Source organism: Notothenia rossii (assembly GCF_949606895.1).
Source record: "Notothenia rossii genome assembly, chromosome: 10".
NCBI lineage: Eukaryota > Metazoa > Chordata > Actinopteri > Perciformes > Nototheniidae > Notothenia > Notothenia rossii.
This window is the reverse complement of record NC_136908.1, coordinates 29,738,712-29,752,478: the sequence shown is the minus strand read 5'-3', so window position 1 is coordinate 29,752,478 and position 13,767 is coordinate 29,738,712. Positions and strand designations below refer to the sequence as shown.

Below are 13,767 nucleotides of genomic sequence, written 5' to 3'. Positions count from 1 at the left end.
AATGATCTTCTTGTAGCTTAGACACTTTGATGGCTAATTAAATACTAATGAAAGGTTTTCTCTTTTAAACTTCATGGAAGCAGCCATCTATTCCTACTGTTCTATCCATGTGCATACATGCAAATTAGTCGCTTTTCGGCGCCTCCCGCTTTTTTAACGCTGATTTGGGTGACTTGTGTAATTCGTGGAGAACCGAAGAGTTTTTGTTTGGGGGGGGGGGGGTTCCGACTCACGGACTAACGGACAACTTCTTTCTTCAAAACATAGACTTTACTTGGGCGGGCCGCCCACGTATAGCCTATTAACGGCCGCCAAAGTATATTTTTGTATCCATCCGCGAGCATGACTAGTGGACAAAGGATCCCTCGCTCTACGCCTCCTGTACCTGTTCGCTCTGCTATCGCGTGAAGGGTCTGCTTGCTAACAAGCAACCAACAGAAGACAAACAGGAGTCACATGTTGTTTCACATCAGTCATGCGCAAATGACGCGCACTTCTGCACCAGTCAGTTGCGCAACCACCGCATGTAAGTACATTTTTCTGTTGGCTGTTATAACATCATTAGCTCTAAAGTGCATGTATGTTATGTATTTTTACCATAGACTATATATAAATGGTATTTTTTGTATAATACAATTGTATTGCATCAGCTAATTGTATTGCGTCAGCTAAATGAAATGTAATTTATTGTAGGCTATATAAGCTTTATTTGTACCTAAAGGTGATCGGCCCTCCGATTAAATTGGCAATTTCACTCCAAATGACTCCATTAATTATTAAGGTACAATTCCAAACGTGTACACCCTTTTAATTTGAATTTGGCAAATACTCCGTAAGCTCAATGCTAACATATAAGAGCGATCGACGCGCTAAAATAAATTAGCATTACGCACGCGGTAATTTTATACTTGAACTATATTTCTTTCAACCTGATCAACATAAACGACATGAGCTTAATACTTAGTCATATTTTTCCTGTGCACTGTGGAAATGACACATGACTGCTGTGTAGTTTACTAGTTTGGTATTGAAGTAGCCATATCTGATATTGAATAAGATTTAGAGGCCTAGCCATGAGTCTAATGAGTGTTTAATAATGGGAACACTTAACCTTAGTGACAACTCTAATTTGCATTCATTTTCAGAATGAAAGATCTTGAGGAAAGTGATGCACTTGTTGTGAAAGAGCTGGATGCAGGTTGCAAATCCAGCTGAAAGTGGTCATGGCTAAAGCTAGATGTCAAAATTGAGGTGAAGTCACATTCCCACTGTCAGACTTTTTCAAAAAAGTTGACAAAAAAGGATGTGCTAGATGCACTCTGTGCACAAAATAAATAAATTATGGCAGCAGGGGCGTGCATGGCCTGTTGGCACACTGTCAGACAGAAATTCACAAACATAAAGTGACCACAATCACAGAAACACAAAGTGTTGCACAGCTCCTCAGAAAGAGCCCATTCCCAGCAACCCCCAAAGCAGCAGCTGACAAGATCAGGGAAAGGATAGCGCCTACACTACGTGTGTGTGTGTGTGTGTGTGTGTGTGTGTGTGTGTGTGTGTGTGTGTGTGTGTGTGTGTGTGTGTGTGTGTGTGTGTGTGTGTGTGTGTGTGTGTGTGTGTGTGTGTGTGTGTGTGTGTGTGTGTGTGTGTGTGTGTGTGTGTGTGTGTGTGTGTGTGTGTGTGTGTGTGTGTGTGTGTGTGTGTGTGTGTGTGTGTGTGTGTGTGTGTGTGTGTGTGTGTGTGTGTGTGTGTGTGTGTGTGTGTGTGTGTGTGTGTGTGTGTGTGTGTGTGTGTGTGTGTGTGTGTGTGTGTGTGTGTGTGTGTGTGTGTGTGTGTGTGTGTGTGTGTGTGTGTGTGTGTCTGTCTGTCTGTCTGTCTGTCTGTCTGTCTGTCTGTCTGTCTGTCTGTCTGTCTGTCTGTCTGTCTGTCTGTCTGTCTGTCTGTCTGTCTGTCTGTCTGTCTGTCTGTCTGTCTGTCTGTCTGTCTGTCTGTCTGTCTGTCTGTCTGTCTGTCTGTCTGTCTGTCTGTCTGTCTGTCTGTCTGTCTGTCTGTCTGTCTGTCTGTCTGTCTGTCTGTCTGTCTGTCTGTCTGTCTGTCTGTCTGTCTGTCTGTCTGTCTGTCTGTCTGTCTGTCTGTCTGTCTGTCTGTCTGTCTGTCTGTCTGTCTGTCTGTCTGTCTGTCTGTCTGTCTGTGTGTGTGTGTGTGTGTGTGTGTGTGTGTCCCCAACGTTCTGTCCTAATGCTTTTGTGCAATGTTGGGGGAGCTTTTAGAGCAAATGCTAAGTTAAAGGTGCTGTCAGTAGGAAGGTTCGTTGTAGCTAAATTAGATTTGTTTTCCTGAAATGAGTAACCTCATATATTTTAATCTGTTTTCTAGGCAATGGTCCTGGCTGTTATTGCTGAACATTCCCTACCTCTCTCAACTGCACCTGTCCTAGTTGAACTGAGTCAACAACTGGCTGCAGACAAAATAGCACTTAGTAGGATGAAACTGTCACGAACCGCTGCCTCTTACAAGATGGTGCATGGTCTGGGCCACACATTCTCTGAGAGAACGCTCTCCAACTTAAGGAAGTATCCCTTTTCTCTTAATGTAGATGAGAGTACATCTAGCAGTAATAAAAAAAGTGCTTGCAATGCTTGTGAGCTACTTTGACCAAGAGCTGAAGGATGTTGTGGTGGAACATTGGGTTCTCTGGAAGTTGTTAAAGTCAATGCTGCCAGCTTGGAGGAGCTCATCTGCAACTTCTTTAAGGAAAACTATATTCCCTGGTCAAACCTGGTCAGCATAATGTTAGACTCATGCAATGTGATGCGAGGCAGCAAGTCAGGACTGGAGACAAGAATTAGACAGAACCATTGTAAAACGCTTCTTGATGTTGATGGTGATTCATGTCACCATGTGCACAATGCTGCAAAGAAGTTTACAGAGCCCTTTGAGAACTACTTGGAGCAGCTGTTTACAGATCTCCATACTGACCACCTGTGGGCATCAGATCAGGTAACTGAATGTCAATTTAGATTTTAGCTTAAGTGATAGATTGAGTTTGTCTTCGTGTTTTCTCTAATGTGTTGAGTGGTGTGACACTTAGTCTTCTAAAATGACTTATGTCTTTATTTGCAGATCATGTACCTGAAAGAAATCGCTGAATACATGGAGGTTTGTCTCCCACCGTTGGTTGTCTGCGTATGACGTTGGGATGCAAACAAAAAGACTGCTGCCTGTGTACAAGGTCCTGTACTATGGTTTCATGGGGAAAGAGGACAAAGCTCTCTACCAGGATCCATTGCAGCAGCTATATGAAGACTACCATGTCAGCGAGAAAGCACAGCGAAGGATCACATTTGTGCACCAAGACCTCAGTAAGAAAGGTATGTATATTAGTTTAAACAAGGAACTCAAATTGTGAATGTCCTGTTTCTGAGAAAGTTATTAATACTATAATAAAATGTGTTATCTTCGTTTTTCTTTTGGTAGGTATGACTGAATAGGGGAAGAAGAGGAAGAGCCGAGTGGTAAAGAAGATCTGGTTTGAGAACCAAAAAGTGGACCTGCATCTCAGTGTGTACCTCAGTGTACTGCCAATACTAAAAGAGTATGTGATGGTTTTCCAGGTGAGGGTTTTTTTTATATATACAATGTATATAACACACACCATATATAGTTGGGGGCCTAGGGGGGAAAAAAGGACCGTTTGGTTCAGATTCTCGCAAATTCGCCAAATTTGGCACAGATGTTGTCCATACCGTACTTAATCATTTTAAGATGGGTGCCAAGATTGGCGCCCCATGGTACTGCCATATTGCGCAATCCAATATGGCTGCCACCCGAAAAAAACAAAAAGGCCTAGAATCATAAATGATACCACTTTTTAGGGGTTTTCTGGGCCGTAAAATCTGATTCTGGTGTTATTTAAATGATTTGAGGTCAAGATTACCCCTCAAGGTCAAGTTTACTCATCAAAGTTAGTATATAAAGGTAATATCGGGGTAAAATTCAGTATTTCTGGTGCAACATGCCAGATTCTACCCCCATTTTTTTTTCTCATTATAAGCTATACTTGTATGTATCAATGTTTTATTTCACAATTCAAAACAATCTGATTCTGGTTTCATCTCAATGATATGAGGTCAAGTTTACCCCTCTAAGTTAACATAAAGGTCATTTTGTGTCATAAAAAATAAAATGGTATCATTATTTATTGGAAATAATGTTTTGCCATTTAACCTATTTTCAAACTTGTTTGAGAGACAAGGCAGGAGTCAAACAGTAACAACATGTGCTGTGTTTGCTGAATCAGCCTGCCAGTTAAACCAGGTGAAGGTAACCTAATGAGGCTGTACTGGTGATTCATGGTCCACATACAAAAGACAGGTAAGTTGTAATGTTAGCAAAAGTGCATGCATTTTCTGATAGACAACATAATGAAATTAGTGTGCTGTTATAGTTTCATGGTGTGAATACTGTCAAAGAACATGTAGTTGATGTTTTCAAGCTAGCTAACATTAGCTATATTAGCTCTGACTAACATTAGCTAACAATTGCTCAGAGATTAGAAGCTAGCTAGCTCAGTGATTGTTGGTGAATGATATCTTGCTGAGCTAAGGTTAATCTGCCTGTACACTTGCCAGCTAATAAGATAACTAATGTCATTTTGAGAAATTTCATTATTAATTCATTATTTTGCCCAAATAAAGTCATCAATAAATTAGAACAATGATATGAAGTGAATTAAATGAAGTCCTGGGGATACTAATATTGCTATCATTTTTGCATGTGCACTCTGCTCTCTGGTCCCAACCAACGTTGATACCAAACCTATGTCCTTGTTTTTAGGTGCCTGCTATGTCACCTATAAGACGGGATGGCAAGTGAAAGTTCTTTGTGTCGACGAGCCTACATCATCATAATGGACTAGAACAAGAGTGTCAAGTCAAGCATGTCTTCTATCAAAATTATGAACTGGGAACTCTGTTGTCTTTGTCAAATGGTCAAACCTGGAGAAAGCTTGACAACTCCAAAGACAGAGGGACTTGTATCACTTGAGAGGGATCTAAAAGACTTCAATGATATCAATGCCAATGATCTTCCTTGTAACGTCACGATTAGTCAGTTGAATGATGGTTCAGGCATTGCAGCAACTCTTACATTGCATAAGGCTGTGTATCACAAAACATGCAGGCTTTATTGTAGTAGTTCTCGGGTTAAACGGGCGAGAGAGAAGCAAGACAAAGAAGCTGCCCCCAGTGCAGAGACTGGCCCTAGTCCCAAAAAACTCAGATCATCTGGGAATTTTCAGCAACAAGGCAATGTCAAATATTGTATCATCTGTGAGGGCGTGGATCCAGCTAACCTCCACAGGGCAACATCTGATGATGTAGATAACAATCTAAAGAGTTGGGCGAAGACCAACAAAAACTTTGCTTTACTTGGCAGACTAGTTGCCCCAGCTTCTGATGCACATGCGGCTGATTTCCATACTCACCATAACTGTTATGTAAGTTTAAGAAACACCGCTATCGCTACTGAGAAACGTGATTCGGTGCGGCCTGCACCTTCGCCCTTCAATACGATCATCTGCGCTCAGATAATAGCCCTGATCGAACATTCAGAGAACACTTTATTCAAGCTCTCAGAGCTACGCAATATGTATCGAAAGTTTACGAGTGATCAAGGTCATCAATGCCAAGATGAAAAAGTGCCACACTCAACCCGATTCAAGGATCACCTTCTCAAGTTTCTACCTGAATGGGTTGAGGTTTCCAAGGAAAATAAAGGCCGGAAGGATATTTATCTATCTCACAAGTTTAAGGTTGCTGATGAGCTTGCCAAGACATATAGCGCACAAATTGGTCAAGAAGATGCTCTTATTTTCATGCGGGATGCCATGATGATGCACAACTTTATACAGAGTCAACTGCCTTTTGATGGCTCCTTTCCTGCTAACTGCCTCACAGCTCCAGTTAGTGAAGAGATGAGGAGTTTCTTCAATGTAGTGCTCCAGGGCCCATCAGCTCTTGAGAAGATTAGTGAAGACAGCAATCTGAATGCAAGGGAGAGAATTGCATGCAACATCTCACAACTGCTTATCTACAATACTAGTAAGGGTACACACCACGCTGTGAAGACGGATACAATACGCCACAACAAGGAGCGAGAAACCCCCTTCCCCCTGTATCGTGGCCTCAGGCTGCATGGACATGGACGGAACAAAAAACAGATTGATATTGAACATGCTCAAGGCATGTCAGTATCATACAAACGGGTCATGCAAGTTAAGCGAGGTATTGCTCAAGCGGTGTGTGCTCGCCATGTCTTAGATGGAGTGGTACTACCAACCAACAGCCGTCTCAATGTCTTCACCACCCATGATGTGGATAATTTAGACAGCAAGGCTCAGGGCAACTTCTCACTTGATGAGTTCCACGGATATGCCCTTAGCGTGACCAACCATCTCTCGCATGAGAACCTAGGTGTGAAGCGGGATCCAATTAAGCTTGACCCCTCTGACACGTCGACTCCAAAGCTACCAGACTCTTACGTGATCCAGCCCCCAGTCCAACTTACTCAAACAGATGTCTTTGCACCAAAATATGGCAACAGCAAAGTCAGACCACCGCTTGATGTGCAAGGTGCCACGGTCAAGGATGAGGTATGGATGGCACACGTTAACAGTGTGCTGAAGCAAGGCACGTTAGCAGAGGGTGACATCATCACTTGGTCGGGATACAACTCTATGCTAGCCAGCGAGCAATCAGTGAAGCCCCCAGCTGAGATCGGCATCTACCCCCTATTCCCAGACAAGGCCGCATCCGCATCTTCAATGAAGCACGCGATGGAGCTGACGATGCAAGGCACAGAGTTCCTCAACCCAGGCCAGACTAGCGTACTCGGTGCAGATCAGCCACTATTTGCTATCATCAAACTGCTCCAATGGCAATACCCCAACACTTTGGGAGAAGACAAGTTGGTTGCCATGATGGGTGCGCTGCATATTGAAGACAAGATGCACCTAATGATTGGGAAGCTGCTGCTCGACTCCGGGTGGGCCACCATCCTCGCTAAGGCTGAGGTCCTGACATCCGGTCGCGCACAATCTGCGCTCAATGAGCATCACATCAAACGCACAAGGTATGCCCATCAAGTTTCTCTCATGTCACTTTATGAGCTCAAACAGACCGCCTACGCAGAGTATTGTGAGAGTATAATGGGCCCACCTGAGTCATTTGATATGTGGGATCAACGTTCACAAACTGTTCCCCAGTTCAAGTTCTGGTCAACCATAATGAAGCTGGAGCTTCTGATGTGTCGCTTTGTGCGGTCCCTGCGGGAAGGGGACTTTCCACTATATGTGCAAGCATGTGACGAACTTTGCGGCTGGTTTCACGCCCTGGACCACACAAACTACGCACGTTGGATGCCAGTCCATGTCCGTGACATGGTTCAGATAGCTGATAAACACCCTCAAGTACATGCTGAATTCATGAAAGGCAACTTTGTTGTGCAGAAATCAGCTAGAAAGTTCAGCCTCATGGCCAAGGACCAAGCACATGAGCAGTCCAACAAAAGCCTCCAGGCGCATGGCGGAGCCGTTGGACTCTATGAGAATCCTGAAGCCCTTACATTGTTTATGCTGGCTGGACCTGATTGCACACGGATAGTTGAGGAGTTTGAGGCCATCAATGACCCACCAACGTCATCCACTGCTCATCATGAGGAAGGACATAACTTGCAAGTAAAGTTTCGCAAGGATGTACTCTCGTTCATCGATGTGGTACAGCAGCTAGGCAACCCCTTCCTTGCTACAAGCCAGGAGCTTATTGCACTCGATACACAGAATGTCATGGAGCCGGCAGTTGTTGCTTCTTTATCTCAAATCCATGAAGCCGGCCAGACCCTTCATGCAGCATATGTCAAGGAAAGATTGGAAATGGCTTCAGTACCAGTATCTGATACCGTCAAGCGGAAAAACATGCTAACATTCGCCAACCGAACTGGCCCCAAGAAAAAAGGTACAAAGGACGGTGGCATACAGAAGCAGAACATGGTTTTAATCACACAACTGTTCCTTTCACTCCAGTCACGTCCCAATGCTGACATGACAGACTTCTTTCAATTCGAAAATCAGAGAGAGCCACCGAGCCTGGCGGACAGAGGGTCTCTGCGATCTGGGACAAAGTCTGACATTCTTCAATGCCTCAATGCTAGCACAGGTCGTGCAGCTTCTGCCAAACAATCTACCGTTGTGGTGTTGGATATGGCAGCAGTCATCCACATGGTGCGCCCCACAACAGCAAAGACATTCAGCGAGTATGTCTTGCTCAACATTACACCATTTCTGGAGGCCCAAATGACAACTAGTACCCACAGCATTGATGCTGTATGGGACAACTACCCAGAGGAAAATAACCTAAAATATCTTACACAGAAACGGCGTGGGAATGGTTCACGGACAAAAGTCGGTGATGGTAGCACTCCAATCCCTAAGCATGAATGGAGTGGCTTCCTAAAAAACGAGGACAACAAAAAGGAGCTCTTCTCATTCATCAGCACACAGATCTCAAAGAATGACATGCGTGGAAAGCTCCTTCTGACTACCCACTTTGAGACTGTGCTCTCCAACATGCCTTGTGATGTCACAAAACTACAGAAGTGCAACCATTCTGAGGCAGACACCAGGATCCTCCTGCATCTGGCACATGCAGCAGAGCAGGGTCATACAACAGCCTTTGTTCGCACCGTAGACAGCGATGTTGTCATTTTGGCAATCCGGTTTTTCGAGACCCTTGGCCTAACGGAGCTCTGGGTGGGTTTCGGTACTGGTCGAAAATATCGTGACATACCAGTCCATACCATCTACTCTGATCTCGATCCATCAAAGTCATTGGCACTACCCCTCTTCCACAGCTTAACAGGGTGTGACACAACTTCCCAGTTTCTTGGATGTGGCAAGAAGACAGCTTGGGCAGCCTGGAGAAGCATACCAGACCTCACCAACACACTAGTTGCTCTCACAAACACCCCTGACCTCTTCAGTCTTGAGTCTGTGCATATGCAGAACATTGAACGATTTGTCGTGCTCATGTACAGCAAGGGGTGTGGTGCAGCTGGTGTCAATGAGGCCAGACATTGCCTCTTCACCACTGGAAGTAGATCCCTGGAAAACCTCCCACCTACCCAAGCTGCACTGTTCCAGCATGTCAAGCGAGCGCTACTGCAGGCAAGTTTCTACTGGAATCAGGCAACCTCGGTCCAGCAGGAAATTCCTGACTTCAGTGAGTGGGGCTGGCACAAAGATGGCACTGGCACATGGCAACCACTGTGGACCACTCTTAGTGATGCATCAGCAGCATGTGACCTTCTAATGCGCTGTGGCTGCCTCAAGGGATGCATGGGAAAGTGCAAATGCCACTGTATCGGTGTCCGATGCACAATCCTCTGCAAATGCGAAGGTGGGTGCCTTAATAATGAAGATGACAGCCAGTAACTCCACACCTTGCAAGGGATGGAGACACAAAGAATGTGAAAGACAACATTGTGATCTAACTTTTTGATTTTAGCAAGTTTTACGGAGTAACTATTTTGATTACATTGTCCCCTACTGTTGTTTACTGTTGTTGAAGTTGGACTTGTATTAGTTTGTTGTTTATAATAAACAATCTACTGTTTTGAGTTGTGAAACATTGATATATATACAACTACAACTTATAATGGAAAAAAATAACTTTTTGGGGGTAGCATCTGGCATGGCGCACCAGAAATACCGGATTTTACCCCAATATTACCTTTATGTACTAACTTTGATGAGTAAACTTGACCTTGAGGGGTAATCTTGACCTCAAATCATTAAAATAACACCAGAATCAGATTCTACGACCCAGAAACCCCCTAAAAAGTGGTATTATTTATGATTCTATGACTTTCCGTTTTTTTCGGGTGGCAGCCATATTGGATTGCGCAATATGGCAGTACCATGGGGCGCCAATCTTGGCACCCATCTTAAAATGATTAAGTACGGTGTGGACAACATCTGTACCAAATTTGGCGAATTTGCGAGAATCTGAACCAAAAAATCCCCTAGGCCCCCGACTAATAGAAATAACATGCATATTGCAATTTTATAAACAAAAGATGGTTCAGTATTTACTGAAACGTGCCCTTTCTGTGCATTTAAGGAAAGTCAAACCTTGGTCCACAAGCTGCATGACAAGCAGCTTCAAGTGTTTGTCAACTTCCTGGCTTGCTTTATCAAACCAGAGCATCTGAAGATTTCGCCCAAAGCATTGACAGAATTGGACTTGGCCAACCGGACACTTTATTCCCAGCTCTATATTGGTAAAGTGGCAGAAAACCTGGAAGCAGCCCGTCGAAAACACCCGGTTAGTGTGTGAAATAGATTAGTTAGTATTTAGGTAATGTTATATTAAAGTAAAAAAGAGTCATGGTGGAAAGAGGCCAGGTTAACCCAAAGGCAGCACACCTCTTACTATTTCACATACATTTGAATATTATTCTTACACCAAATCTCGGGTTTTACCATAGTCATTTTTGTATGAATAATTGTTGCATGCCTTATTTAAACATTGTTTTGCTTGATGTTGACTAGTGCAGGCCATCATTTCACTGATAGCTTTAGTATTGAGAAACGTAGCACTGTGCTGCATGAAACTTAGGATATTCATCAAAGTGTTTTTTGTTTTTGTTTTGTATTTGTGTTAGGATTTCTTTGAAAAGGTGACCAAGGCATATGTGACTTGTTGCAAGTACATGCAGGTCAAATTGCCACTTAAAAGTAAGACCCTACAAGCCTTGTCCTCTATTGATCCTGTTGTGAGGGGCCATTCAGAAGCAGGGACTCAACTGATGAAGCTGGCAGGAATCTTGCAACACCTAGTTCCTCCAGAGAGTGACATCACCCAGGAAATAATCAGATACAACGTTGACTTAACACTGGCACAGTATCACGAGGGAGACAACATGGTCATGTGGTGGGCTCATGTTATGAGCACAGGGAAATATCCAGCTCTCAGTGGGGTTATCAGAGGTGCTCTTTCTATCTTCCATGGGCCCATGGTGGAGTCCTCATTTAACTTAATGGGAGATATTCTTGACCCTAAAAGCTCAAGAATGAACATTGCCACGCTCGATGCAATTCAGACAGCAAAGTATGCCATGAAGTCTAGGGGCATGACTGCCACCATGATGTTTAAGAGAGAAGACGAAAAGTTTGGACCAGTTGACAGAACACTGTGCCGCAACATGAGGTCTGCTGCAAGAAGGGATAAAGCACAGAGAGAGGAGAGGCTTATGGAGAAAGGGAGGAGACAGGTGGAGTATGGCTTCAAGAAAACATGTGCAAGTTCCCAAGAGAGCAAGAGGACAGCACAGCAAGAGGAGAAAAAAAGAAGCAAGGTTGAGACATGCAGCTAAGCAACGGAATGCTGCTAGACGTAAAGCAGTAGAAACACTTGTGCGTGCAAAGAAGAAGAAGAAAAACCCTTAAAGTCAAAAGTGTATAATATCTACCTGTAAATAATAATAATAAAAACCCTTGATTTATAACTTAACATCTATGTCTCCTCTTGATCTGAGTATATTATAAAGAATAGCCAGTTAATTGAAGCATTATACAGTTCTGTTTTATATGAGTGTTGAGAGATGTATCCATACATCTCTTAATTTTGCCCTCAAAGTGCACCAGATTGATGCATTTATCTTCCCGGGGGAGCATGCCCCCGGACCCCCCTAGAGGAGGTGAGGTCCCCCCACAAATAAACAGGTTCATATGGATAGGATACTAGATAAGTTTGCACTCATTATATATAATGATAATAGATATGTTTCATTGCGGAGGACCCCCTGTTTTGTGTGTCCCCCACTTCTTAAACCAAAGTTATGCCCTCGATAATATCTACCTGTAAATAATAATAGTAAAACCCCTTGATTTATAACTTAACATCTCTGTCTCCTACTGATCTGAGTATATTATAAAGAATAGCCAGTTAATTGAAGCATTATAGCACAGGCCTTTGTCAGACGGTATATTACGCTGTTTTTTTTCTGCTTCGAATAGTTCTTTCTTTTTTCACCATACCTGTGTTTGCATCCCTGCATGTGGATGATCCTGTGAATGGGCATTGCTTGTGGTTAGTTTAAAAAAATAAAAAATAAATGTCATGAGGGTATGAATTTGTAAATTGTATGTTTTCTGGTTGCTCATACAAAACAAATCATTACGGAGCTTTCAATACTCACAAATGGAGGAAGCATACCCCACATACACTTAATGGTTTAAAGCCTGGAATTGTTGATGGGTATGATGTTTTAGAATAATTTGAAACGGGTACTACTGATCAGTTGACTGATGATTTGCCATCTGAAGAACTTCCTGATGAAGAATCAACAGTTTCAACAGATTTTGAATTAAAACTTGCCTCAGTCCTACTTAAATTAGAAAATGATTTTCTTGTATCAAGTGCAGCTTCTATGAAGAGCTGCAATATTTAATTGGTACTGCCTCTGTGCCAGTTACCCAAAATAATATAATCCACTTCTTACAAGATCGCAATTGCCAAGTTGATGAATCAGTTGTGAAAGAGTTGGCAACTGAACTTTGCACTTCAAATCCCATTCAAGCTGCAATAGGAAACCGTGGAATTCACGGAAAACATCCAGATGATTGTTATCAAGAATAAGCTGCTTTTCATAGTCAGAAAGCTGAGTGCATGGTATAGGGAACATTACAGAGCCTATGAACTGAAACTGTGTCCTACAAAGAAAGTGGAACTTCTTGACTCAAATGAACTGACTGATCCATACCTATTGGCTGACTATACAGTTGGGAGAATGCGGCTAATAACTCTTAAAAGATACATTCATGTATAAGGTCAGAATGAGTATATATATATATATTAATGCTGTCAAAATTATCGCGTTAACGGCGGTAATTAATTTTTTGAATGAACTGCGTTATTTAACGCATGTGCAGAAGGCCCGCCCCATACATCCCACCAGTGGCAGCGCTGGGGTAGGCTACAGCCATACCAAGAAATGGCTTAGCCCCACCATGAAAAATTATGTTAAAGTAAGCAAAATAAAGTCCGCCGAGTAAATTGCACAGACAACAGTTAGTAAGATTGATTTCAGTAGCCACTTGTCTGGAAATACCGAAGACCAGAAACGGTTTTGAAAACTTTTGTCACGTAGTGATCGTCTTCTCAATAGAACATCTTTGATAATGTCTTCTGGCCAATCAGAATCAAGATAACGGCGTGGTGTTGTTGCAGGAAGTCCTGACGGAGAATACTTTTGCTGGAGTACATCTCTATATACATCGATACAACATTACGTGTTGATAGAAATCAACACGTATTGAATTAAGACCCCACGGTTTGATGATTGATAGGTGTGTGGGCTGTCTTTCATTTTGACACACAGAACAATGTTATAATAAACATACATACTGTATGTTAAATGGATATACCCGCCTTCTTTCATTTATCTTTCCATTCCCACAACAATATACATAAAGAAATGGCATATTTTGGACATAGTTCGAATGGTGATTAATCATGATTAATAAATGTTTAAGCTGTGATTAATCTGATTAAAAATTGTAATTGTTTGAGAGCCCTTATATATATATATATTTATATATATATATATGAACTTTGTATGTAATACTTTGTAAAGTACAACACAATACAATTTGAAAAGAAAGAATGTATTGAGTGTACACCTGCATTTCATTAATTCCCTCTTCACATC

General features: G+C 42.5%; 1 protein-coding gene across 9 annotated transcripts in view; it reads left to right on the top strand.

Moving 5' to 3' along the window:
* Window positions 1–13,767, top strand: part of LOC307021953 (uncharacterized protein) — a 28,653-nt gene that overhangs the window by 8,465 nt on the left and 6,421 nt on the right. Inside the window, exons 1-5 of one of the 9 annotated variants that reach the window (XR_013803285.1) lie at window positions 2,233–3,000; window positions 3,124–3,371; window positions 3,498–3,614; window positions 10,176–10,379; window positions 10,720–12,146. The exons of 2 other annotated variants lie outside the window; for them this stretch is intronic. Coding sequence is in view for 1 of the 7 variants with exons in the window: in XM_079654499.1 (XP_079510625.1) it covers window positions 3,189–3,371; window positions 3,498–3,614; window positions 10,176–10,379; window positions 10,720–11,430 (1,215 nt within the window). In the remaining 6 variants the exon portion in view is untranslated. Of the gene's footprint in view, window positions 1–2,222; window positions 3,372–3,477; window positions 3,615–10,175; window positions 10,380–10,719; window positions 13,623–13,767 lie in introns of those variants that run through there. 6 more of the 9 variants (XM_079654501.1, XR_013803286.1, XR_013803289.1 and 3 more) reach the window with 6 other exon arrangements.